The sequence below is a fragment of the Rhinatrema bivittatum genome, chromosome 4 (genome assembly GCF_901001135.1).
Source record: "Rhinatrema bivittatum chromosome 4, aRhiBiv1.1, whole genome shotgun sequence".
NCBI classification, from domain to species: domain Eukaryota; kingdom Metazoa; phylum Chordata; class Amphibia; order Gymnophiona; family Rhinatrematidae; genus Rhinatrema; species Rhinatrema bivittatum.
Window position 1 is genome coordinate 276,784,818 of NC_042618.1, and position 27,828 is coordinate 276,812,645.

At 47.8% G+C, this 27,828-nt stretch overlaps 2 protein-coding genes across 3 annotated transcripts in view; both read left to right on the forward strand.

Annotated features, from left to right (window-relative positions):
- Positions 1 to 27,828, forward strand: part of SCUBE1 (signal peptide, CUB domain and EGF like domain containing 1) — a 1,434,630-nt gene that overhangs the window by 1,213,948 nt on the left and 192,854 nt on the right. The window contains exon 17 of the mRNA XM_029600135.1: positions 2,827 to 2,988. Within this exon, the coding sequence (XP_029455995.1) occupies positions 2,827 to 2,988 (162 nt within the window). The remainder of the gene's footprint in view (positions 1 to 2,826; positions 2,989 to 27,828) is intronic.
- Positions 4,220 to 27,358, forward strand: LOC115090698 (histone-lysine N-methyltransferase 2B-like). Of its 2 annotated transcripts, none has more exons than XM_029600132.1 (5): positions 4,220 to 4,496; positions 18,580 to 18,670; positions 18,811 to 18,867; positions 19,076 to 19,992; positions 25,989 to 27,358. In XM_029600132.1, exons 1-4 carry the CDS (start codon positions 4,443 to 4,445, stop codon positions 19,561 to 19,563), a joined length of 690 nt encoding a protein of 229 aa, XP_029455992.1. In that variant the 5' UTR covers positions 4,220 to 4,442; the 3' UTR covers positions 19,564 to 19,992; positions 25,989 to 27,358. The 2 variants fall into 2 exon arrangements, with proteins under 2 accessions (XP_029455992.1, XP_029455993.1); XM_029600133.1 differs by having other exon boundaries at positions 19,900 to 19,992.

Sequence of the window (27,828 nt, forward strand, 5' to 3'; positions counted from 1 at the left end):
CTTATTAAATAAACATACAGATGCTTACTGTGACTCCAACATCGCTCTAAGCTTCAACGGCAAGAGGAAATGTGGAAAAAAGGATTTGCTATCACAAAGAGGGGAGTAGCTGGCTTGTTACGGCGGTTACTACCCCAAACCAAATAAGCCTAATACTTCACTTTCCAAGCATATACAGCATAGTTCTCTGCTTCAACGGCAGGGGAGAAGAAAAGAGGGTTCGCACTCACAAAGCGGGGAGTAGCTGGCTTATTACGGCGGTTACTACCCCAAACCAAATGTGCCTGATACTTCGCTTTCGATGCATATCCAGCATGGCACTCTGCTTCATGGCATGGGAGAGGCTGATACATCAAGCATTTCCAGCATAGCTCTCTGCTTCAACAGCAGGGGAATAAGAAAGCTGAGGCTTCACGCATATCCAGAATAGCTTCAACTGCAGGGGAGAAGAAAAAAAAAAAAAAAAAAAAGGATTCGCACTCACAAAGCAGGGAGTAGCTGGCTTGTTACGGCGGTTACTACCCTAAACCAAAAGGGCCTGATACTTCACTTTCAATGCATAACCAGCATGGCTCTCCGCTTCAACGGCAGGAGAGAAGAAAAACAACCAATAGGGGCTGTATGACATAGTCTGGGTAAAGGGAATAAACATGGGTGTAGCTTGCTTATTGCAGCAGTTACTACCCCTACTACCCCTAACTAATCAAGCTAGGTATTTCACTTGGATGCAGCTCCATCACTGCTCTCTACATTAATGGTGGGGGTGGAAGGGAAATAGAACCAAGAGTTAAGAGAAAATGATAAGTATGAGAGAAAAAAATGTGTGAAGCTTGCTGGGCAGACTAGATGGGCCATTTGGTCTTCTTCTGCCGTCATTTCTATGTTTCTATGTTTCTATGTAAGATTATTTTTAAAGCTCTTTTGTTTACTAATTATTTTTAGTTGACAGGTGTCCTTGGCCATGTTAACCCAATTCATCATGAACTTTATATCTGAATACTAACTTAATTCATGCTGGCATGCTAACAATGGCCAATAAATAAATACTGTTACAATATAAATAGGGACCCTTGTTTTCAGTTTTTATTTTTCAAAGGAATTTATCAATGTTTATTCTAACAAACAAAAATAGGAGAAAATGACTCGTTTTTCCATTGATTTTCTGCCATTTTTTGTTCATTACATTGAATACTGTTAAAATCCCTAGAAAAAGGTCCCTAAATATAGGTTGGTGTACAAGGGTATTTGGGGTATTACACCTTGCAATGTGAATGCTGCACTGAAATCGTACTGTCCAGAGAGAAACTTACGATCAGCCTCTCAATTAAAGTTAGATGTTCCTTCATATAAGTTGGTACAGTTAGAACAATCTAGAGAATGACTATTTTATGTTCAGGAGGCAATACTATGGAATATGTTACCACCACAATTTAAAAAAAATGAAGTAGTAATGACAACATTCAGAAAGTAATTGAAAGCTTATCTGTTTACACAAGCTTACAAGATATAATAAAATGATTATCACTTGATGCATATGTAGCCAGGAAGGTATGAGTAAGACTGCCACCACCATTATCAAAAAATGAAGTAGTAATGACATTCAGGAAGTCATTGAAAGTTTCTGTTAACATAAGCCTACAAGGCATAATAAATGATCACCCTCTGATGCGTATGTAGCCAGCAAGGTATGAGTAAAACTGCTATTATGTTTCATTATTTTAGTTAAATATAAGTGCACACTAAGGGCCTCATTTTCTAAAGTATCGCAGGCCTGTGATACTTTAGAAAATTGCGCTAATGGGGGGCGGGGGGTCGACCCGGGGGGGGGGGGGCGGGCAGTCCTGCGCTAGCCGGCAGCAATCGTACCGCTGCGGTGTGATCGCTGCCGGTTTCGCACCCAATAACGCTACCATCGAAGGTGTAGCTATTGGGCGCGAAATAGGACTCGAAAAGGCCCTTACCTTTTCGCTGGCAGCACCGTCTTCATGGAGTCAGCTCTGGTGATGCCCCGACTCCTCCTCTTCCGGGGCCGACTCCGCCCCAATTCAGGTAGCGCAGGCGTGCGCTACCTTCGCAGGCTAACAGCGCAAGCCTGCGATAGCCTTGGTAAATAAGGCCCTAAGTGGGCAATTATAAAGCTGGTAATTCTCTGCACAAAAGAACCTGTAGTCTTCAGGTCCCTAAATAGTTCCATTTTTTCAGAGAAATTAAAATAGATTAACCTGGTTCTTTCTTAGACTAAATGCATGCAAATATAAAAAATGTTCATGTTACATATAGCTGTCCTGAATATCAAACCTCTTTGGGGTCCTTACAGAGAAATCAGTCATAATAAAACAGAGACATTTTAATTTAAAAGGGGGTACACAAAATGAATAATAATGATAGTTGTCCTGTTTATTTAGTATGCTTTCAGCAGACCTATAAATTTTATCACAGGATAGTTTTATGTAAAATCTTTATTAAAAATCTCTTAATCTCCTACACTAGGTGATGTAAAAAATATATATTCATAATATAAAACATAATCACAAATCACTTATTGACAGACAGATAAGGTGCTGTCACATGTTATTGTTATTTTTAAACTGAATGCCAATTTATAAAGCATGGTTTTAAGATGTGTTAAAAGTTTTTAGGCATTCTGTGTGATGTACTGTTTGGAGAAGCTATGAAAAATGCACGATCTCTGGTCACAGACAGTTGTACCTGCTGAATATTAACAAATAATAAAACTGAAGCTACATCTTTAACAAATCTTTGTTCATAAAACAAAATTTCATCATCAAAATTAGTTGTAATATAAACTAAATTGTCCTTTTTCAGTGACCTGCAGTACAGGCACCTATTATGGTGGGGAAGACAATCGGTGCATTCCTTGCTCACCAGGAACATACCAAGATACAGAAGGTCAGCTTTCTTGTGAACCTTGCCCAAATAATGATGGACAAGGTATAGCAGGAGCACGCAATGTCTCACAATGTGGAGGCAAGTATGATTTCATTATAAAGAGAAGATGCTATTCAACTGCTAGAGTACATTCTTGATAAAAATGTTGTTATGATCAACTTTAACCTTTGCTGATCTGGGCAGATACTTTAAAAATACTGTAAAAATAACAATGCATTTCAAGGTTATTTGTTTGGCAGAGAGGGATTAAGAAATATGGGCCGGATTTTAAGAGGTACGTGCGGGCGTACATTTGTGCGCGCAACCGGGCGCGCACAAATGTACGCCCAATTTTATAACATGCATGAGCAGCCGCACGCATGTTATAAAATCCAGGGTCGGCGCATGCAAGGGGGTGCACACTTGTGCACCCTGTGCGTGCCAAGCCCTAGCAGAGCCCCGATAGCTTTCCCTGTTCCCTAAGAGGCCGCTCCGAAATCGGAGCGGCCTCAGAGGGAACTTTCCTTCTGCCCCCCTCCCCCACCTTCCCCTCCCTTCCCCTCCCTAACCTGCCCCCCAGCCCTACCTAAAAACCCCCCCCTCACCTTTGTTTTACAAGTTGCGCCTGCCTCCGGGCAGGCGTAGGGTGCATGCGCCGGCCGAGTGCTGGCACACGATCCCCCGGCCTAGCGGCCCCACGAAGGCCTCTGGCCACACCTCCACCCCACCCCTTTTTTCAAGCCCCAGGACATACGCGCGTCCCTAGGCTCAGCGCGCGTAAATCCAACTGGATTTATGCGCATAGGGCTTTTAAAATCTGCCCCTATGTGTTTTAATACAGATGATTACAGACTTTAGTTATATCCTGATTTTATCAGATTTTTCTATCTAATCCAATGTTTCCCAAGCAGTGTTCCTTCAGAACTGATCTGGTGTGCCATGAAAAATTCACCACTGCTTGATGCTCAGATCCAGGATAGTACCTGGGCTCTGCTTGCAGCAATAAGTGATATCAGCAATAGCTCTTAAACATTTAGGAGCTCCTTTCTGAGAGCATGTGTAATCATAGATGTCTTCTTCCTAGCTACAGCATGAGCTCTGAAGTATATTATTATCATTATTTTGATGTATATTCTGATTTTCAGACACTTCAAAAGCAGATTACATTCAGGTACTGTAGGTTTTTCCTTGTCTCCCAGAGGGCTCACAATCTAACTGCCTGGCTCACTAAGAGTTTTCTCCCATTCTGTGAATGTGGAAAAATACCTTGATGAATTAGGCCCTAAGTTTGTACCTGAGGCAATGGAGGGTGAAGTGACTTGCCCAAGGTCACAAGGAGCAGCAGCTCACTGCACTAACCATTAGGCTACTCCTCCATTAATAATTAATGGTCAACATGCTGGACACAGATAGCTGGGCCCCACTTTGTGCAGCACATACATTGCAAACAGCACTTCCTCGTCTTCCACTTCCAGCTCTTCTGGCCTCAATCTTATCCCTAAGCTGAATATGATGGGGACAGTGTGCTGAGCACTGAATGTGACTCACTCTGTATGTTGGGAACAGCAGCAGTGGAGGAGCTCTGGCAGCCACATGGAACAGCCAAGGTAACTTATCAGTAAGCCAGAAGTCCACACAGCACTGACTTTTCCTTTCTTTTGCACTTGTGTATAGAGGGAGCTGATCCATTAGGATGAGTTCATGTGTGTCTCTGCCCCCTCTCTCTCTATGCTTCAAAATTTGGAAGAGATTAGTGGGGTTATCACTGATTCTGTAGCTCTTCTTTTGATCAAATGAGTCCTCTCCATCTATGTACTGCCTGTTCTGTGGAGGCTGGTAAGCTACACAATGTTTTTGTTAATGGAGGTATGCCTTGGGCTTGAAAAGATTGGAAAACACTGAATTAATCTTAAATTACAATCTACCTAACCCCATCTGATGGCAAATGCTTGGATTATGGGTGGGTTTTGCAACAGTTTTCTGACTGATCTCTAATTTACAGGGTCATTCATCAAAATGTGTTATGGCGATAATGCACATGATAGTTATTGCAATGCACAGTGCGAATGCAAATTTTACAAATTTATTCAAAGGGGTGGGATTGGATCAATGAAAATGAGGGGCATTATTGCACATGTTTAATGCCAGAAATAAATGCACCTTTTTTCCTGGTGTTAAGCTGTGCAATATGCCTGAAACAAATTCTGTGGAGGGCATTTTGGGGTGGGAGGGGGAGGAAAAGAGTGCCTCTAGAGTGGCTCATATAGTAATCAATTATTGATACTGCTATAGAAAGGTCAGCTAGTAACTCGAGGTGAGAATTTAGTGATGGTCTAGGGTTTTGGGGCCAGTTTTACATGCAGAGTGAGATGTATGAATAGCACAGTAGACCTCAGTGAAGATTTGATATGATTTGGAGTGAGGAAGCTCACACAAAGATGAGATTTCTATAATGTTCTCTTGCCCTAGCTTGATGGACTCTCTATCAGGGTACAATCAAGCTAGGGCAAGAGAACATTGAAGTAATCTCATCTTAGTCTGACTTCCCTCACTCCAAATCACGTCAAATCTTTACCGAGGTCTAAGGTGCTGTTTGTATGTCTCACTCGGTATGTAAAACTGGCCCCAAGACCACCACCAAATCCTCACCTCGAGTTTCTAGCTGACCCTCCTATAGCTGTATAAATAGTTGACTACTATGAAAGCCTTATAAAGAGTCTCTCTCTCTCTCTCTTCATCTCTCTCTCTCATAACCATGCCCCTTTTCCTTATTGCGGGCATTATTCATGAGAAAATTATCACATTTTGATAAATCTAGGCCTTAGTTTTACTGATATAATGAATTGTGAGAAGATATTTTGAGAAGCATAATTCAATAAGAACTTTTCACTCTATTGCTTTATTTGCATTACTGGATTGTGGACATTAGGAGTTTGGTTAGATACTAGAGAAAAATACACTAAATCTCAATTACCCTAAAAACTACAATACTAGTACATTCAAAATTAAAGGGGGTCAACGTACTAAAACACAGTTATACATTTAACATGTATGCTAATCACCGCTTAATAGGTGGTGAACTAAATTTTTGCATATACACAAAGTAATTGTTTCAATAGTTTTTTTGTACTTTATTTGGAGATAGAGCAACTTAAATAATCTTTTATACTTTATTAGGAGACAGAGCAGCTTTTAATCAGTCACTCAGCAGTGCATGATTCTGAGGGAGGTATCTTCAAAGAATACTAAGCAAGTGAATTAGGGCATCCTGATAGATTCCAATAAAAGCAAACATAGTTCATTTGCCTATAAGTAAAGAAAAGATTTGAGTTAAAAGACTCTAAATCATCCCTGTCAACTGCAAAGAAAGTTGTATATATGCTACGAAGTACTGGTTTTTGCTCCACAAGGGGGTGCTGCAGTCTGCTTTGGTTTTGTGTGGAAGACTTACAGTGAATGGCTAGTGTGGCAGTAAATTTGCTAATGGCAAGGGAAAGTCTGTCAGTTCTAACTTGGACTACCTTCCCCTCCTGAATTCTGAATGGGTTTTCTAATAATGACACTTTTTCTCTCAAACATCTCAGGTCCTGGCAGTCAACATTTTCCCATTTATAAGGCTGGAAACATGAGACTCACAATTATACAGCTTCTTAACACTTTATTCATCTAATTCTTTAGGTAGTAAATAAAACAAGAGAGGCACAGAACTTCTCTCTCGATTTTAACCAATCTTCCGCAGAAGGCTATCAACTAAAGTAAAAATACATCACAGCACTTATCAAGCTAGTCACAATTAGAATTAGGTTATGGCAGCACATTTCTTGTAATATAAGTGGCAAGAACCAATACCAACATTTAAGATTCCTTGAGCCTGATCCTCTTAGCTTAATGACACTAGTTTTAGCAGGTATACTGATTTAAACACACTTCATCTCACCTTTTGATTTAAATACAGTTCTTAATTCACAAGGAAAAAACAGCTGTTCTTTAATTTCCATTATGTAGGGATACCAGGTCTTTGCTAGCACCAACACTAACTCCTTACAGGTGCTAAACCACAGTTTACAATTATAGGAATTTTCTGGCTGGGTATCAGCCTGTCTCCCTTAACAGTTAAGGTAAAGAACAGCAGTGCAAGTAATTCAAGGGTTCATACAATCCCCTTCACTGGACCACTTTCAGTTTGGTTTAAATTACAAACTTTTCCATTCAGACTCACTTGGACAAGAAGTAAACTTCAAGGAACTAATAACTGAAGCATTCAACAGGTTGGCCCCGTGCCCCTCACAAGTCTGGTTAACACAGTAAATGACAGCAGAAAAAGGCCATCCAGTTTGCCCAGCAAGTTTTTGTTTTATGTCTTTTAGGGCAATAACTGCTGCTCCATGCAGATTACCTCTTTTTTTACATTTCTGTCCTTTAGATACTATGGATCCTCTGTGTTTATCCCATACCCTTTTGAACTTTATCTCCTCTTCTGGGAAGGCATGCCATGCATCCACAACCCTTGGAGAAATATTTCCTAACATCGTTCCTAACCCCTTGGAGTTTCATATCATAATCCTTTTTCTACAGATTTCTTTCCATTGGAAAAGGTTGTATTTCCTGGCGTGTAGCCAGATGGACTCAGAACAAATGGGATAGTATCCGCGTGCTAGCAGTTGGAGATGGATCTGACGTCAGCACGGGGGCGTATATATCCCCACAGGAAGCGTAGCTATTCAGTAATTTCCATCTCCAAAGCAGTTTGGAGTGCCTGCACGCTAGTTGAGCGTGCTTTCCAAGACTACTTTAATTTTTCTCTTTTCTTATGATTCTAGATTCTACTTTGTTTTTCCTGTCTATTCGACTTAGAGCCCCGCGCTCCTGCGGTAGATACCCAAGGGTTCCTCCCACAGCGAGCTCCCGGGGTGATTGCCGTGTTCCCCCGGCGGTGAAAGTCCTCGGTCCTGCCGAAGCACGGCAGTGACACAGCCCCTGGACGACGTTCGGGTGTAGCATACGAGGCCCTCGGTCCCGGCGTGGACGAGGTAGCGGGTGCATATCCTCAATTGCGGTGGTGAGGTGATCCCTTCCCCCGCAGCCGGAGACCGCTTGTGTTCCAGCCGGGAAGCGCCGAAGCTGGTCTCTGAAGCGCAGAGGATCGGCGGCGTGGCACGCCGTGGAGGACGCCATTGTGGGGCCTTGCTCAGGTACTCCGCGCCCGTAATAGGCGCGGCTTTCCTCCTCCTTGGCTTGGTTTCGGTGTATTGTTGAGCGCATATAGCTGGCCGCCTATTGCTGAAAGCTTATTGAATGCACATTGAGCGTATCTTGCTGACCGCTTATTGATGAAAGCCTATTAAATGCACATTGAGCATATATGTTGCCGCCCGCTTCTTGCTGGAAGCCTATTGCATGCAAATTGAGCGTATATTGCTGACCGCTTTTTGTTGTAAGCCTATTGAATACCAATTGAATATATATTGCTGCCCGCCTATTGCTGTGAGCCTATTGAAGGCACATTGAGCGTGTATTGTTGACCGCCTATTGCTGAAAGCCTATTGCATGCACATTGAGAGCATATTGCTGACTGCTTATTGCTGAAAGCTTATTGACTGCACATTTAGAGCATATTGCTGGCCGCTTATTGCTGAAAGCTTATTGAATGCACATTGAGAGCTTATTGCTGACCACTCATTGCTGAACGCTTATTGAATGCACATTGAGAGCATATTGCTGCCCACTCATTGCTGAAAACTTATTGAATGCACATTGAGAGCATATTGCTGACCGCTTCTTACTGAAAGCTTATTGCATGCACATTGAGCGCATATTGCTGACCGCTTATTACTGAATACCTATTGAATGCAAATTGAGCGTATATGACTAACCGCTTCTTGCTGAATGCCTATTGAAGGCCATTGCGTATATATTGCTAACTGCATATTGCTGTGTGCTTATTGCATACCATTGCGCTGGTGTCTTGGCCGCCTATTGCGGTACACACGTTGAGCGCCTGTTGTATTAAGCGCCTATTGCTGCCGCATATTATTATTGAGCGCCTGTTGTATTAAGCGCCTATAAGCGCCTATTGCTGCCGCATATTATTGTTGAGCGCCTGTTGTATTAAGCGCCTATTGCTGCCGCATATTATTATTTAGCGCCTATTGTTCAATGGATCAGAACACTGCAGAGTCTTCAGCGACGGCGCCGCCTGCTTCAGGCATTGCAGCCCTTGGCCTCTGCTCTGCATGCCACCTTAGGGCCACGCGCAGGGATGAGCCAGATTCTCTGTGTGCCCAATGTGAGGGGGCCGTGCGACCTTCGGGCCAGGACCAGTCTCAACCACGATTTGTGGACAGTTCCCCAGGGGCTACCCCGGAGTTAGGGGGCAGTCTCGACCAATCAGGCATCCCGGGGGAGCTTGTAACCCGGCGATTGGAGGCTGCTTCCATTTCCTGGGTGGATCTCTTTAAGGGAATTCATGCTTTTGTACAAATGCAAACGGCTGCCCATCCAGGCCCGGCAGTTCCCGCTGTTCCTGTAGTTCCTGCGGTGGCTACGCCTGCGGCGGCTGCTGCGGTGGCAGTTCCTGCGGATCCGGTTCCTGGACCATCACGACCTGATCGCGAGCGGTACTTCCCACCGATGGATGGTCCGGATCAGTCAGACCAGGAGGTCTCACAGGACGAGTCCGAACTCCCGGACGAGGGGGACCTCCCTCCAGGGACTGAGCCATATCGAACCATGAGGCGGTTCTTCCCTAAGGAGGATCTCTCCGACCTGGTGTCTCAGTGTCTGGCAGAATTGGATATTACAGGTCCCAGCGCTTTGGTACCCTCTGCGCAGAACCCCCTGCTGGAAGGTCTTCGTCCTACGGCCCACCATTTTCCATTCTTACAGGCGGCGCAACAACTGATCGATTTAGAATGGGCGGCACCAGCGGCTGCCTTCAAAGGGGGTCGGGTTCTGAAGAGCATGTACCCATTGGCACCGGCTATCCAGGACCTGCTGGCGTGCCCTCAGGTGGACGCCTTGATTAGCGCTGTGGTCAAGCGCACTACCATTCCGGTTGAAGGGGGGACGGCCCTCAGGGAGCCGCATGACCGGCGACTGGACGTCATTCTGCGTCAGGCCTTTGAGGTGGCAGCTTTATCTTTACGGATCGCCACCTGCTGCACGGTGGTGACGCGTGCCTGTTTGTCACAGGTTAGACACAACGCTCCAGCGGCGGACATGGAATCCGCTCTTTCGTTCCTTACAGATGCGGCATCTGACCTGGTCCGGACAACAGCTAAAGGGATTTCCTCCTCCGTAGCCGCCAGGAGGCAGCTCTGGATCCGAAGATGGTCGGCTGATGCGCCTTCTAAAACACGCCTCACCAGATTGCCCTTCAAGGGCTCTTTTCTATTTGGCAGCGACCTTGATAAACTGGCCAGTGCTTGGGGCGCCTCTCCAGTGCCCAGATTGCCGGAAGATCGGTTCCGAAGGGGCCAGCGCGCCTTTCCAAGGCCCTCCAGGGGCAGGAGTTCCCATTGTTTCGTTCCTTACAGGGGTCGCTACCAAGCACCACGTCCTCCGGCCAGGAATCAGTCCTTTCGGACCAAGCAGTGCAAGAGGGGAGCGGGTCCGGGCTCGGGTCCCGGCCGCACCTCCCAATGAGAATCCGCCGATTCATCTGGGGGATGGAGCCATAGGGGGCAGGTTGACCCTCTTCTACCCCAGATGGGTCGAGATTACATCGGACCAGTGGGTTCTCGCTGTTATCCGGGAGGGATATTATCTGGACTTTCATCATCTCCCTCCGGACAAGTTTGTGGAATCTTCGTGTCCCATACACAAGAAGGCAGCATTGGAAGCTACCCTGGCGAGGCTCCTGTCCTTGAAAGCCATCATCCCGGTACCTGCCTGGGAAGTGAATTCTAGACATTATTCCATTTATTTCATGGTACCCAAGAAAGGGGGTACCTTTCGGCCTGTCCTGGACCTCAAGTCAGTCAATCAATACTTACGGGTCCCGAGGTTTCGCATGGAAACTCTACGCTCCGTCAAGGCCGCAGTACAGCCAGGAGAATTCCTCACGGCATTAGACCTGTCAGAGGCATACCTGCATATCCCGATCCATCCGGATCATCAGCACTACCTACGCTTCCAGGTTCTAGGCCGCCACTTCCAGTTTCGGGCTCTGCCCTTCGGGTTGGCCACGTCGCCACGGACATTCACCAAGGTGGTAGTAGTAGTAGCGGGCGGCACTCAGGCGGGAAGGAATTCTGGTCCATCCCTACCTAGACGACTGGCTGATCAGGGCGAAGTCACGAGAGGAGAGCCTTCGGACCACCGACAGAGTGATAGCCCTTCTGGAAAGCCTGGGCTGGGTTATCAACCTCAGCAAGAGCTGCCTACAGCCTTCCCAGTCACTGGAATACCTGGGAGTACAGTTCGACACCCGGTCAGACACGGTCAGTCTCACAACCAAGAGAAAGTTGAAACTTCAGCAGCATATCCAGTATTTGATGGGAGCCAGTCGACCCACAGCCTGGGATTATCTGCAGGTTCTTGGCCTCATGGCATCCACTCTGGAAGTGGTACCTTGGGCGAGGGCCCATATGAGGCCTCTACAACACGCCCTGCTCTCTCGCTGGAGCCCCCATCTAAGTTCCTACTCCACGCACCTACCTCTACCAGCCAGAGTGCGGACCCAGTTACGGTAGTGGTTGCAGTCCAACCACATGAGCAGGGGGTTGAAGATGTCCTCACCCACGTGGACGCCTGCCTCACCACAGATGCCAGCCTGAGCGGCTGGGGCGCACACTGCAAAGAAACTCACCGCACAAGGGCGGTTGGAACAGAGAAGAGTCAGCGTGGAACATCAACCGTCTAGAGGCCCGGGCTGTCCGATTGGCATGCCTTCGATTTGCTCACAGACTGAAGAACAGAGCAGTCAGAGTGATGTCCGACAACGCCACCACGGTGGCATACATCACCGTCAGGGCGGAACCAGAAGCCGACAGGTATCTCTGAGATCGCCCCTCTGATGACTTGGGCAGAGGTGAACTTCAGACATCTCCGCCCGTCCACATTGCCGGGAAGGACAATACCACAGCAGACTTCCTCAGCAGGGAAAGGCCTAAATCCGGGAGAGTGGCAGCTCTCACCCACGGCCTTCCAGATGATTGTGGCTCATTGGGGGATTCCGGACATGGATTTCTGGCGACAAGTCCAACACTCAAGTACCCAGATACTTCAGCCGCAGCACAACCCGTGCTCACACGGAATCGATGCCCTGGTTCAGCCATGGCCTCCAGGGACCCTACTGTACGCCTTTCCTCCATGGCCTCTGCTAAGCGCTGTCATCCGCAAGATTCAGAGACACCGGGGCCTAGTCCTTCTAGTGGCGCCAGACTGGCCAAGAAGACCCTGGTACGCGGACATGAGAAGACTACTGGCAGGGGAGCCCCTTCCCCTGCCTCCTCTCCGGGACCTTCTACACCAAGGTCCCATTCTTCACGAGGATCCGGCTCAATTCTCTCTTGAGAGGGCTAGATTGAAGAAGAGGGGTTACTCGGAGCCCGTGATGGATACCCTCCTCCGAGCTCGCAAGTTTTCCACATCCCTCACATACATCCGGATCTGGAGAGTATTTGAAGCATGGTGCGACACTCACGGCACCAATCCACATGCAACCACAATCCCTATTGTGTTGGATTTCCTGCAGGATGGACTTCAGAAGGGTCTCTCCCTCAGCTCCATCAAGGTTCAGGTGGCTGCGCTGTCTTGCTATGGTCCCAGGAGGGATGGCAAGACCATCGCCACGCACCTGGATGTTTCTCGCTTCCTGCAGGGAGTCAAGCATATTCGTCCGCCACTGAAGTGGCCTGTGCCGTTGTGGAACCTCAACCTTGTTTTGGATTTCCTCGCGGGTTCCACCTTCAGACCCCTTCGGGGCCTGTCTCTTCGTTCTCTAACCTTGAAAATGGTGTTCTTGCTGGCTGTATGTTCAGCCCGCCACATCTCAGAGCTACAAGCATTGTCCTGCCGTGATCCCTTTCTCAGAATCACTCCGGAGGCTATCCATCTTCGTACGGTTCCCTCCTTTCTACCCAAAGTGGTTTCACAGTTTCATCTTAATCAAACCATATCCTTGCCTACCACGGTGGGTCTGAAGAAATCTGAAGAAGGGCGTTTATTACGCCATCTCGACATTGGCAGATTGCTGCCCAGATATTTGGGACTTACACAAGACCTACGAAAGACGGACCATCTGTTCATCCTGTACAGCGGGAAGAAGCTAGGTGAAGCGGCCTCGCGGCCCACCATCGCCCGCTGGATTAAAGAAGTTGTCAGAGCAGCGTACGTAGAGGCCGGGAAGTCTCCGCCTCTACAAGTCAAGGCTCATTCTACCAGAGCACAAGCTGCATCTTGGGCAGAATCTAGGATGCTGTCGCCTGCGGAAATCTGTAAAGCGGCGACGTGGTCCTCCCTCCATACCTTCTCCAGGTTCTATCGGCTGGATGTCCAGGCCAGGGAGGACTCGGCATTTGCGAGGGCGGTACTACATGGGCCTCAGGCAGCCTCCCGCCCAGGCTGGGAGTAAAGCTTTTGTACATCCCATTTGTTCTGAGTCCATCTGGCTACACGCCAGGAAATGTTGGGATTACTACCTGATAATCCCCTTTTCCTTAGTGTAGACAGATGGACTCAGCATCCCGCCCAGCTGCCTGCGTACATGGGTATCACCGATTCAAGGTAAGCCATGTCATCTGTTTCCATAAGAGCGTACACTCTACCAGGTGTCCACGCCTTCCGGTTGGGAATGCTGGCGGTCTCCAGCTACTATCAATCGGTCAGGGGAATCCTGTTTCACTTTTTCACTGAGCATCAGTACACACATCTATAACAGCCTTTGCAAGGAAGATTACTGAATAGCTACGCTTCCTGTGGGGATATATACGCCCCCGTGCTGACGTCAGATACGTCTCCAACTGCTAGCACGCGGATACTATCCGCGGATACTAGCACGTGCTAGTATCCGCGGATACTAGCACGTGCACGGATACTAGCGCGGATACTAGCACGGATACGTGCTAGTATCCGCGGATACTAGCACGCGGATACTATCCCATCTATTCTATTCTATTTGTTCCATAATTTATTGTTAGTTCTATTGTTACCTGTTTTATTGTTCAACTGTTCTATGTAAAGCCCACTACTCTTTTGGGCATTTAAAAGTTGTATGTAAACCGGATTGATTTGTAGTTCCTACAAGAACTTCGGTCTATAAAAATTAAAAATAAATAAATAAATAAATTTGTTCTGAGTCCATCTGTCTACACTAAGGAAAAGGGGATTATCAGGTAGTAATCCCAACATTCTTGTGTATCATTAGTGCCTTTCAGTAATTTACAAGTCTGCATTGCATCTCCCCTATCTTTCCTCTCCTCCATGGTACACATATTCAAGTCCTTCAGTCTCAGCTCATATGGTTTTTGATACAGAACCCTCACTATTTTGGTTACCTTTCTTTGGGCTGCTTCCATCCTGTTTCTGTCTCTTTTGGATTCCTGAACTGGTGTTAAAGTCTTTTGCTAACCAATCAGTTCTTGAACAAGATGCCAAGTGATCAGGTAACCACACTGCCAACTAGTGACTCAGATACAGACATATTCTACTGTTGAGCTGCTGCTCATGTGCTCACTTACGGGCCGATACAGTAAAGCGCAGCCCGGCTTGCACACTTTTTAACGTGAATTGGACTGCATTTTAGACGCGTAAGACGGACGCGTCATTCAGTATATGCTCTTCCGCGTCCTTAGTGCGTGCTGAAAACGACGCGTTACAATTAGCACCTGCCGCATGTAGATGGTATGTTAATGGTGTTTAATGATGTTTAATGACTTGATTAGCTATTCCCCTCGATACAGTAACGTGTGCCCAAAATAGTGTGTCTTTAATCTGCACATTTTCTGCGTCTTTACCCTCAATATTTACCGCCTACCCTGACCCTGGCGTTAGTGTGGTGCTGAGCTCTTGACAGTCATGAATATCCAACAGACAGCATCGGACAGCGTCATGGACTACATGTATATATTGGCTTTGGCGATCTTTTTTCTATGGGTGAGAACGAGATTAAAAAATGCTCTGCGAGCGAATTCTAGATGGTCTATTGGAGGCAACAGCCAACACAAAGACACAAAGACCAGCACAAAGACCAGAGGAGGTATGTATATGTGTTGTTTTTTAATATCTAATGTTAGCATTTTTCTGTCTGGGCGTCTCTGAGGCTCCGCAGGTCCAGTGGAGACAGACTCCTGTATGGACGTCGGGAGAAGGACGCTGCGCCAGGCCTTCTTCCGGCGTCTACAATTAGGCGTCCCTGCGGCTCCGCAGGTCCATCGCAGACATGGATGCCTGTATGGACGCTGCTTCCGACTTTCCTCCGGCGTCTCGAATTAGGTATCTCTGGGGCTCTGCGGGTCCCGGGGAGACACGGATGCCTGTACTGGTGTCGGGAGAAGGATGCCACGCCAGGCCTTCCTCCGGCATCTAGCATTAGGCGTCCCTGAGGCTCCACTTCTATTATTATTGTTAATGTATATTTGTTAAATGAATCATCAAGATGTATTAGGTTATGCTGATTTTCTTGTGTTGTTTTTCATGCAGGCACAGCGGGACAGAGCCGTCCGTGCACAGGACAGGGACATCGGCAGACCAGGACGGGCCTTCGGCAGACCTGGGCGTATCATTCGCCCACAGACAACTCTCTTTGGCAAGTCGGAGTGAGATGTTGTCCGAACCTACCAAGCTGAGTTCACGGGCAGTCCTGTTCCTCTATGAAGATCTGCGCTGTGACCTTGAGCACCTGGTCAATCGCCACCATGCTGTGCTAGGGTTGACGAAACTTCTTGGTGCCTTAAATTTTTTTGGTACCAGAAGTTTTCAAACCCCTGTGAGTGTCATTGCGGGTATGACAAAGGCCTCCTTCTCACGGTATCTGGCACAGGTCTTGAAGGACATGATGAAGCGGATGAGGAAGCATATCGTGTGTCCTACTGATCCAGTGGAGATGCAACAGATCTGCAGTGGGTTCATTAGTATTGCAGGGATGCCGAACGTGTTGGGTGCTATAGACTGTACCCATATTGCGTTTACCCCCAGGTCGGAGGAAGAGAGTTCCTTCCGGAATCACAAGCACTTCCATTTAATGAATGTTCAAGTTGTTTGCGATGCACACCTTCGGATTCTAAATGTTGTAGCGAAGTATCCTGGGAGCTGCCATGACACCTACATTCTGGCACATTCGTCTATGGGCACTCATTTCCCAGAGGGGAAGCATGGTGAAGGCTGGCTACTTGGTAAGTGACATCAGCTACAGCCTGGGATTCTGTATCTGGGATGTCCGGTATATAATATGGGGTAGATTTTATAAATTTACGCGCACGCGTACTTTTGTTCGTGCACCAGGCGCAAACAAAAGTACACTGGATTTTATAAGATACGCACGTAGCCGTGCGTATGTTATAAAATCCGGGGTCGGCGCGCGCAAGGGGGTGCACATTTGTGCAACCTGTGCTCGCTGAGCCCGGCGTGCGCTGCCTGTTCCCTCCACCTCCCCTCACCTTCCCCTCCTTTCCCCTACCTAACCGATCCCCCCCAGCCCTATCTAAACCCCCCCTTACCTTTGTTGGCAGATTTACGCCTGCCAGCAGGGTGCTGGTGCGCCATCACCTGACCCGGGGGCTGGTCCAAGGCCTCGACCACGCCCCCGGGCCGACATCATGCCCCTGACACGCCTCCTGCCCCGCCCCGAAATTTGTGCTGCCCAACCGACATGCCGCCGATGCGCCCCCGACACGCCCCCTTTGCAAAGCCCCGGGACTTACGCGCGTCCCAGGGCTTGCACGCGCCGCCAAGCCTATGCAAAATAGGCTCGGCGTGCGCAGGGGGGGGTTGGGGTAGGTTTTCAGGGGGTACACGCGTATCTTACGCGCATACCCCTCTGAAAATCTACCCCTATGTGTGCATTTATATATGTGATGTGTTTAAGATGTTAAGCGCTATAAAGTTGTTTTTCATACATTCCTGATTATTCCCCCTATAGGTGATGGCGGCTATGGCTGTAAGCCCTGGTTGCTAACTCCACTCCAGTCTCCACGCACTGCAGCAGAAAAACGCTACAATGAGGCTCATGCCAACACCAAAAACGTTATCGAGCGGACTTTTGGAGTTCTGAAAAGACGATTCTGATGTCTGTATCACTCTGGGGGAGCCCTGCAGTACAGTGCAGAAAAGGTGGCGAACATCATTGTTGCCTGCTGCATGCTTCATAACATTTGTCAGCGATTTGGTGTGGATGCAGAGGTAGCAGAAAACTTGCCGCCAGATCCTCCTGTGGAACCGACTACTGAGGCGGACAACACTGCACGGGGGAATGATGTCCGACGAAGGATCATCGAAACTTATTTCTCCTGTAAGTTGTTATGTGTTATACATTCATTTCTCCATACTGATATGGTGCTTTTATTGTTGCTCACAGCTCTGCAAAATTCGAGATATAATACTTTTAATGCCTGTACAGTATGTTTAATCTTGTGTTGTGTTTCTTTTAGGAGCTGTGATCCATCCATCTAACCATTTCCCAGCAAGCTGATCCATCCATCCATCAAACCATTTTCCAGCAAGCAGAAAAGTCGATTTAAAATAACAAATAATTGTGAAACAAATAAAATAGAGTTTGAATTTTCCCTTGTCTTCTCTGTGTTTTCCATTGCATAATTTATAGTTCTTGAAGTATAAATTGTGTTGCCATTTAATCCTCAATAAATAGCTTCCTTTCCTTTTATTATAGCTTCTTACATTAAGTTATTTCGGCGTCCCTGTGGCTCCATGGGTCCATCGCAGACATGGATGCCTGTATGGACGCCAGGTGAATGACGCCACACCAGGCCTTCTTCCGGGAACTACAATTAGAAGTCCCTGCGGCTCCACAGGTCCATCGTAGACATGGACGCCTGTATGGATGCCGGATGAAGGATGCCATGCCAGGCCTTCTTCTGGCGTCTACAATTAGTCACCCCTGCGGCTCCATGGGTCCATTGCAGACATGGACACCTGTATGGATGCCAGGTGAAGGACGCTGCATCAGGCCTTCTTTCGGCGTCTACAATTAGGCGTCCCTGTGGGTCCACGGGTCCATCACCTGTACAGATGCCGGGAGCAGGTGGCAGGGTGCTTGCACGCCATGCCCGGACGACCATTTTGTTAATGCTTTCCAGCACACAAACATGCCGTGTGGGAGGATGCCCAACTTCTCTGAAGGTGATATCAGGCTGCTGGCCTCCCTCATCATCGCTGACGAATGCCACCTTTACTTCAGCACTGGGCGCCCGCGGGACCAGGACTGGGGTGATGAAGCCTGGCGGGCGCTCAGGGCGCAATTCAACGCCCAGTCTTCCTACCCGAGGGAAGTAAGTTCATAGGCCTATGTTGTGCTTGGCTAAGGTCTGGTCTATGTTACTTGTAAGCTTCTAGCATGCAGGAAAAAAACCAAGTAAAATTATATTTAGTATTTTAAGGGTTGTTTTGTATTGCTGTGGGTGAGAAAAGAAAAACTGACACTTGACTTGTTTGATTTGAATTGTTTTTTGCCTCAAAAGCAAAGTAAAAGTTTATATCAACTTGTGTTTCCTATTTCTGTTGTATTCCCTCCAGGTTAAGGCATTGAAAAAGCGGGCAAGGCGCATCAGACAGGAGGAGCCCGAATACCTGCGGGACCTGTGGGCCCACTGCAGAGCGGAGGAAGGTATGTGCTGTTAGCAAATGTCATGGTTGCCATGCAAGCGGCAAGGTCTTCTTTAGTAATGTCAATAACAAATTTAACATTTGTACCATTCTGGATCTTTGCATGCGCAGCTGTGACACTTTTGCTATTTTGGTTTTCAGAGAGCACCACGGAGGGGTCATCGACCACTGAATCTGCTCCTCTAGAAGAACAGCAAGGTGAGCCTTTAATAGCATCAGCATAGTAAAAGTATGTGGATGTTTAATGCCGTGTGGCATGCCGATCACATTTGCATTTTTAAATGTCATGCTCACTGTAATGCTAGAGGTTAGGGTCCTGTTTAAAATGTCGATAAGTTCTCCTTCATACTGTTCTGGATGTTTGCATGTGCGACAGCAGTAACGCTTTCACTTTTTCTCTTTTCAGACACATTGGCAGAGGAGAAAGGCGATCTTCCGCTACCCGCCATTATCACCCCCTCCCAGTTATTGAGCCCCTCTCCATTATTGAGGCCCCCCCCAGTTATTGAGCCTCCCCACGTTTTTTTGCCACCCCCGCTCTCTCCTGCCCCACCTGCCATGGGAGACGAGGAGGACATCATCATTGACGTTGTCAACCCTGTGTCTCCTGGGCTTCCAGGGGCGGGTCGACAGCCGGAAGCCAGCGCAGCAGCCGGGGAAGGGCCCTCAGCCATTGAGGGACGCTTGGATGCTGTGCTGGCTCTCCAGGCATGGTTGATCCGCAGCCTGGAGGTCCAGGAGGGAATGGCAGTGCAGGCAGTGACCATCCTGCATGACCTGCGATGTGGCCAGTGGGAGATCATTGAGCTCCTGAGCACAATGGTAGGAGCTCAGTCCCTGCTCGTCATGGCACGGGATCCTGCGGGAAGGGCACCGTCTGATCAACTTCAATGACGATGATACTCCTCTTCCTCCATGGTGCAGTCCCTCCCCTTTCCTTCCCCATGCCTTCAGAAAAAAATAATTTTATTTTGACAAAAAAAAATTTGTAAATAGTTAAAAAAAAAATATTTTTTTTTGAATTTAAAAATTGTATGAGTTTGATTTCACCAATTTATTTACAATACTTATTGCATGAAGCTTTTGTGTGTTATGAGGCGTGGCATGCCACATAAAAAAGAAACATCAGTTTATAAAAAAAAATATTTTATTTAAAATTTATTGTTTAATGGAACGAAAAGCTGAGGCGCCATCTCTAACGGCACCGATCAATTCTGTCATTTCCTTCAGCAAAATCGCATGGGAGCCAGTGCACCATTGATGTCGGCTCGGATCAACCTAATTTCCTGGAGCATCAAGTCATTGTGTTGATCCTGTCGAGAGGTGATTCCATTCATAAACTGCTCCCTTAGGCCTTCTATTCCGAATAATGCCTGTTCCACGTCCTGTGATATTTCCTGTGCCGGTGGAGCAGCAGCCTGTAGCGGAGATGGTTCTGATGCTAGAAATGGTTCCATGGTGACATATGCCTCAGGTTGTGTTATAGATGCTTCTAGGGCCGCAGATGCCTCAGGTTGTTGGCTCTCAAGAGTCACATAAAACAGACTAAGTGTGACCACTTCTTCTGTGGAGACGTGTTGGCTGGGAGAGTCCGCGTTTGACATGGGGAATACAAAATCATCAGGCATGGGAATGGATTCGTCACTAGTAACATCACCATCATTCACGCAATCTGTGGAGAAAAATGGAGAAAGAGGTTGCAGTTAGAGTTGTCAGTTTACCCCTCAGCAACACAAAAGTCAATATCCAATGCAAATAAGATATATGTTTATGCCTACCTCTACTTGCCCTTGTGTCAGCGCCGAACTGTGTGTGCACGCCGCCGACTACCTCTGGCCTCAAGTACTGAGAACCAGCTCCTCCATAGGTGTCAACACAATATTACAACGTGGTCCTCTGCTGGTCCTCTTTGCTGCCGCGTCAATTTTGGCAGCCTTTTCTTTTATCTCTTTTCTAGTGTCGCGCCACCGGTGCTGTACCTATTTTACGTCCCTGGGTGAGACAGAAAGGCAACTCACATCCTGCGAGATCTTCTCCAAAATCCGTTTCTTCGTGGAGCAAGAAACCTTGGACTGGAAGAGAACTTTATATTTGTCACAGACAGCATGGCACAGTAACTCCTTTTATTCATCCATGAAGTGAGCATTGCGGGTTCGCTTTTTGGACGGCTGGCTAGAACTTGTGCCTTCCTGCTCTTGATGTTCACTGTACTCTGCCTCAACCTGCGCAACAGTACTTTTTCCAGCCATGATAATGCCTGAATGGAGGAAAAAAAGAAGAATCGGGATTGAATGGAGAGACAGCATGACGGAAATTGACAGAAGCAGAATTAATGAAAAAAATATTGAACCAGAAACAAGAGAGGCCCATGGACAGCATCAAGCAACAGCCTGAATTAGTGCCTTCCAGCGGTTGCTGATCTCTGGACTCTGCCTCTACCCGTGCAATGGAATGTTTTCCTGGCATGATTGTCTGAATAGGAGAAAAAAAACAGGAAAGGGATCAATGAATGGAGCGAAAATCAATAACAGAATGACCCCGAAGGAAGAGGAGTACATGCAAAGCATACAATAAAGTGTGAAAAATCAGCAAAACAGAATAGGAGCACAGTAAACAGTCAAAACCAACAAAACGGTAGAGGAGCACATGCAGAGCATACAATTAAGATTGAAAATCAACAAAACAGAAGAGGAGCACATGCAGAGCATACAATAAAGAGTGAAAATTGACAAAAGAGAAGAGGAGCACATGCATAGCATACAATAAAGAGTGAAAATCAACAAAAGAGAAGAGGAACACATGCATAGCAAACAGTAGTCAAAATTAAAACAGAATAGGAGCACAGTAAACAGTCAAAATCAAGAAAACGGAAGAGGAGCACATGCAGAGCATACAATTAAGATTGAAAATCAACAAAACAGAAGAGGAGCACATGCAGAGCATACAATAAAGAGTGAAAATTGACAAAAGAGAAGAGGAGCACATGCATAGCATACAATAAAGAGTGAAAATCAACAAAAGAGAAGAGGAACACATGCATAGCAAACAGTAAACAGTCAAAATCAACAAAACAGAATAGGAGCACAGTAAACAGTCAAAATCAACAAAACAGAAGAGGAGCACATGCAGAGCATACAATAAAGAGTGAAAATCAACAAAACAAAAGAGGAGCACATGCATAGCAAACATTAAAGAGTGAAAATCAGCAAAAGAGAAGAGGAACACATGCATAGCAAACATTAAACAGTCAAAATCAACAAAAGATAAGAGGAGCACAGTAAACAGTCAAAATCAACAAAACAGAAGAGGAGCACATGCATAGCATACAATAGTGAAAATCAACAAAAGAGAAGAGGAGCACATGCAGAGCATGCAATAAAGAATTCCATAGCCGCTGCCTTGAGCGCCCGGATGTGGAAGGTAGGGGCCTCCGTTCATGGATGTTCCCGCCTCTTTCCGGACGTCCATGATCAGATGCCCCGCTGCCTTCCAACTAGGGATGTGAATCGTGTCCTCGATCGTCTTAACGATCGATTTCGGCTGGGAGGGGGAGGGAATCGTAATTGTTGCCGTTTGGGGGGGTAAAATATCGTGAAAAATCGTGAAAATCTAAAAATCGCAAAATCGGCACATTAAAACCCCCTAAAACCCACCCCCGACCCTTTAAATTAAATCCCCCACCCTCCCGAACCCCCCCAAATGAGTTAAATAACCTGCGGGTCCAGCGGCGGTCCGGAACGGCAGCGGTCCGGAACGGGCTCCTGCTCCTGAATCTTGTTGTCTTCAGCCGGCGCCATTTTCCAAAATGGCGTCGAAAATGGCGGCGGCCATAGACGAACACGATTGGACGGCAGGAGGTCCTTCCGGACCCCCGCTGGACTTTTGGCAAGTCTCGTGGGGGTCAGGAGGCCCCCCACAAGCTGGCCAAAAGTTCCTGGAGGTCCAGCGGGGGTCAGGGAGCGATTTCCCGCCTCGAATCGTTTTCGTACGGAAAATGGCGCCGGCAGGAGATCGACTGCAGGAGGTCGTTCAGCGAGGCGCCGGAACCCTCGCTGAACGACCTCCTGCAGTCGATCTCCTGCCGGCGCCATTTTCCGTACGAAAACGATTCGCGGCGGGAAATCGCTCCCTGACCCCCGCTGGACCTCCAGGAACTTTTGGCCAGCTTGTGGGGGGCCTCCTGACCCCCACGAGACTTGCCAAAAGTCCAGCGGGGGTCCGGAAGGACCTCCTGCCGTCCAATCGTGTTCGTCTATGGCCGCCGCCATTTTTCGGCGCCATTTTGGAAAATGGCGCCGGCTGAAGACAACAAGATTCAGGAGCAGGAGCCCGTTCCGGACCGCTGCCGTTCCGGACCGCCGCTGGACCCGCAGGTTATTTAACTCATCTGGGGGGGGGTTCGGGAGGGTGGGGGATTTAATTTAAAGGGTCGGGGGTGGGTTTTAGGGGGTTTTAGTGTGCCGGCTCACGATTCTAACGATTTATAACGATAAATCGTTAGAATCTCTATTGTATTGTGTTCCATAACGGTTTAAGACGATATTAAAATTATCGGACGATAATTTTAATCGTCCTAAAACGATTCACATCCCTACTTCCAACGTCTATGGCTGCTGCCTTGAGCGCCCAGATGTGGAAGGTAGGGGCCTCCGTTCATGGACGTTCCCGCCTCTTTCTGAACGTCCATGATTGGAGGCCCCGCTGCCTTCCAACGTCCATGGCCGCTGCCTTGAGCGCCTTGAGTGCCCAGATGTGCAAGGTAGGGGCCTCCGATCATGGATGTTCCTGCCTCTTTCCGGACGTCCATGATCAGATGCCCCGCTGCCTTCCAACATCCATGCCACTGCCTTGAGTGCCTTGAGCACCCGGACGTAGACGGTAGCGGGGCCTCCTATCATCAACGTTCCCGCCTCTTTCCGGACGTCCATGATCGGAGGCCCCGCTGCCTTCCAACGTCTATGGCTGCTGCCTTGAGCGCCCGGACGTGGAAGGTAGGGGCCTCCGATCGTGGATGTTCCCACTGACGTCCATGATCGGAGGTCCCGCTGCCTTCCAACGTCCATGGCTGCTGCCTTGAGTGCCTTGAGCACCCGGACGTGGAAGGTAGGGGCCTCCGATCATGAACATTCCCACCTCTTTCCAACGTCCATGATCGGAAGCCCCGCTACCGTCCAACGTCCATGGCCATCCGGAAAGAGGCAAGAACGTCCATGATTCAAGGCCCTGCTGCCTTCCACCGTCCGGGCGCTTAAGGCAGCGGCCATGGACGTTGGAAGGTAGCGGGGCCTCCGATCATGGACGTTCGGAAAGAGACCCCGCATGGACACCGAATGGACACCGGATGTCCAAGATCAGAGGCCCCGCTACCTTCCAGTGTCCTTGGCCGCTGCCTTGAGCACCTGGACGTGGAATGTAGCGGGGCCTCCGATCTTGGATGTCCGGATGCTCAGGGCAGCGGTCCCAGCGTCCATTCCGTGTCCATCCGGGGTCTGTTGGAAAGAACCATCCAACAATATGCCCTTACCTGCTGAAAGCATTGTCGATCTTCCAAAGATATCCAAAGGTACCGCTGTAACCGCTCTGTCCTGGCCCGAACCAAATACAAAGGGACTTTTTTACTTGGCGATGCGATTTATATACACGTTCAAGGTAGGATTATGACTCGGCGATGATGTCACAAAGAGGGAACAATGGGATAAGTTTCCAGATCGATGAAAAGTTTGGAATGGAACATTTCGTTACATTTTCAAAATGACATTTCCCGTTCCATAGAAATGACATGTTTGGAAGCAGCGCACCCTAGATACTGTGTAGGCGCTCTATAGTGTCCTATACGGTAAAATCAATTGCGAACACCTACCGCTTGAAAGGCTCGCTTTTGGCGCTCCTTTGGCGCCGCTTAGATTTGCGTCTAATTTGAATACCGAATCGAGCGGATTGCGAACCAAAATGTGCGCGCGTCAAATGAGCGGACGCCGGACACTGCCACACTTTTTCTTACGCATCTGTACTGTATCGGCCCGTTAGCAAGTAATTTTCAAAGGAGTTACATATGTAAATGTAACATACTAAAGTAGCAATTTTCAAAACGTCCATTTAAGCACTTACAGTAAACTTACACATCTAAGACCTATTGATTATTCTTCCTCCCCACCTGGACTCCATCCAGATTCCACCCAGACCTCTAGCACTCCTAACTAAGGGGGCCGATGCAATATGGTGCGCTGAGCTGAGCACACTGTTAATGTGCAGTTGGATGCGGGTAAAAGAGGCGCTAATCAATCCCCTAATGCAATAAGGGGTATAGCGCCTATTTAACGTGCGTCTAACGTGGAGTGAATGCAATAGCGCACTTCACATGCAAATGCATGTGAATGAGGCTATTAGGCATTCACTCCCAATGCAAAAAGAAAATGTGTGTCTCCCAACTATCATCTATTAACTGTCTATTAACTATTAACTATCAACTGTCATCTATTAACGCCTCTGCTCAGTCCGGGTAAACCTATGCACAAACATGACATACATGTGTATATTTACCCACATATTGCGTGGGAAATTTTGTGAAAGGCCATTAACCGGGACAGGTGTCCCTTCACATAAGGAAAACATGCAACACAAAATAATCCAGACCAAACCTTTGGATTTATTAGATATCTGATAAGGAAATTTACTTAGGGTGCTTGAGCCAAACTATACCTTTCCTAATCTCTGGAAGGTGCTATTGGGTTTCTGCAACCATGACCTGCTTCATGCATAAGGAGCCTTGCTGGATTGAAGTTGTCCCAGAGGGGAGCCTAACCGGGCAAATTGCCATTCAGCAAGCCCATCAGCCTTACATCCTGTTATCAGTGAGCAGACCTGCTGTCTTCCTGGCTCAATACCTGGCTTGACCTGGTCACACCACCTGGCCAAGGTTACTTGTTCCAAGGCTGTGACCCTAGCCATGCCTGTATGAGCCTTCCAGCCTCTCCCCTAAGCTGAGTGTGTTGTGCGCTTTGGTCGCAGATGACTGCGACCTCTCATGCTCACCTCTTTTTTCCCTGCACCGACAATCATTGGGAGAATGGCGGCCTCCGCCAACCAACGCCAACTTCCCCAGCGTCCCCAGGACAGCGTGGGCACTGCCAACCGGCATCACCTAGGCGTGTGCGCAGGACCTCCTTATATATAAGTCATGGCGGGAACCTCGGGGGTGTCCCCTCCCGATGACGTCAGCACCGCTAGTGTACTTATACTGACTGGCCCATTGCTAAGACAAGTTAGCATGGAGTTCTCTCGCTTGTTAAATCCGCTCTAACTTGGATCTTCTGTTTCAGACTCTCCTCCTGGCATTTGGACGCTCTGAGTATTCGCTCCTCGGAGGCTCTTCCGCATCTTGGTTATCCACTCCTCGGAGGGCCCTCCTGCCTAGGACTTCCTGACCCACTCCTCGGGTATCTCTGCTGGGACTTCCTTGTGTGAGTACATTCTCCAACTTCTATCAACCTCACTGAAGATTTCATGGCATACCCCATTCCTCGGGCCACTACCGTTCTTCAGTCTGTCTACGCTACTCATCCTGTGCCTCAGGATATTGGTCCATCTATACAAGGTCTACGGCCTGGTTCCTGTATCACAAACCTCTGCCTCCTTGGCATCTATAGTACAGTTTCCTCAGCATACCCGCGCTGCAGACCACTACCAGATCTGCACTCAGGTATTTCCATCAGCCTGCAGGAATCTCCTGGTGTACCCTGCGCTGCGGGCTACTACCGGATCTTCATATCTACATTATCATTTTCACTACTGTATTTGCTCAAAGACTGTGTTTATTACATTTTCTGCTCCTCGGGTTATGTACTATCTTTTCTCCCTAATAAAGTCTCTCTCACAGCTGTGTTCTACGTTGCTGAGACCACACCCACTGACGGTGAGGCCCATGGGGCTCCTCCCTGTGGGCGGAGACATCTCTCACCTCGGCCCGGGGTTCACAACTTCATCAAAACCATTAGAGTGCCTGTTCCTCCCAATACTACTCAAGCACCCTGCCATAGGGAGGCTGCCATGCCCACCCCCACCACCTTCTGCATGGGCAGAAGCATGCAGGGAGACATACCCCCCCATACAAGGCTCTGACCTACCCATCACTAGGGTATACTAGTCTCTTCTGCCTACAGGGGCAGGTTGTGGCGCATATCTGACAGATATACCCCTATTCAGGTGAAAAGTTTAGGAAATGCGTATCTGCCTATTCATGACAGGGGTGAATATCTCCCCAAAGACACCGACCACTAGCCAACCAACTGTCAGACCAGTCAATACATGCATCGGGCCGTTCAGCGGACAGTGATCACAGATCATCCCTGCTGGTATTTAAAGCATCATATGTCTAAATCTGCCATGAAAGAGTAGCCAATTATCCCAGTAAACTTTCCCACCAGCCAGCATCTGTGTAGAAGGAAACAAAGAAGTTGTGAGGAAGTATACCTGAAACTCCCTCAGACTAGCTTAGGAGACTTGCCAGGAATTCTGGGCCCAGGGAGGATCCTTTCAGCCCAAAAGGATTAGAGAGGCACCAGGGGGCAGGCAGGAACCAAGGATATGCTAAGACCTGTTATGTGTGAACACAGTAATTGTGAGATACCTGAACTTCAAGGTGAGCTGCCTAATTTGTTTTGATTTGCATTGCGCTTTGTTTTCACTGTAAATAAACTGTACTTAAGGAACAGCCAGTCTGCCTCCTTTTTCCTCTCACTGGGACCAATGCAATACAGTGTGCTCAGCCAAGCACACTCTATAACCCGCAGTTGGACGTGGGTTGTATAGGCACTAATCCCCTTATGCGGAGTGAATCTAATAGCACTCATCACATGAAAATGCATGTGAATGAGGCTATCAGGCATTCACTCCCGATGCAAAAAGAAAATGTGCATCGGGAGTCACACATTTAACTGTCATCTATTGACGCCTGCCAGGAGCAGGCGTTAATAGATGTGCGCATCAAAAAAAGAATAAAAAGAAAAGAAATAAAAGAAAAAAAAATTGGACAATCGGGCCTATCACAAAAACTGACGGCAAGTTTAACGGCGTTGGTTTTCGTTACTGGCGGACAGCCACGAAATCGACGCCAATAAACCCAAATCCCCCTAGCAGCCCCAACAAAACAAAAAATCTCTC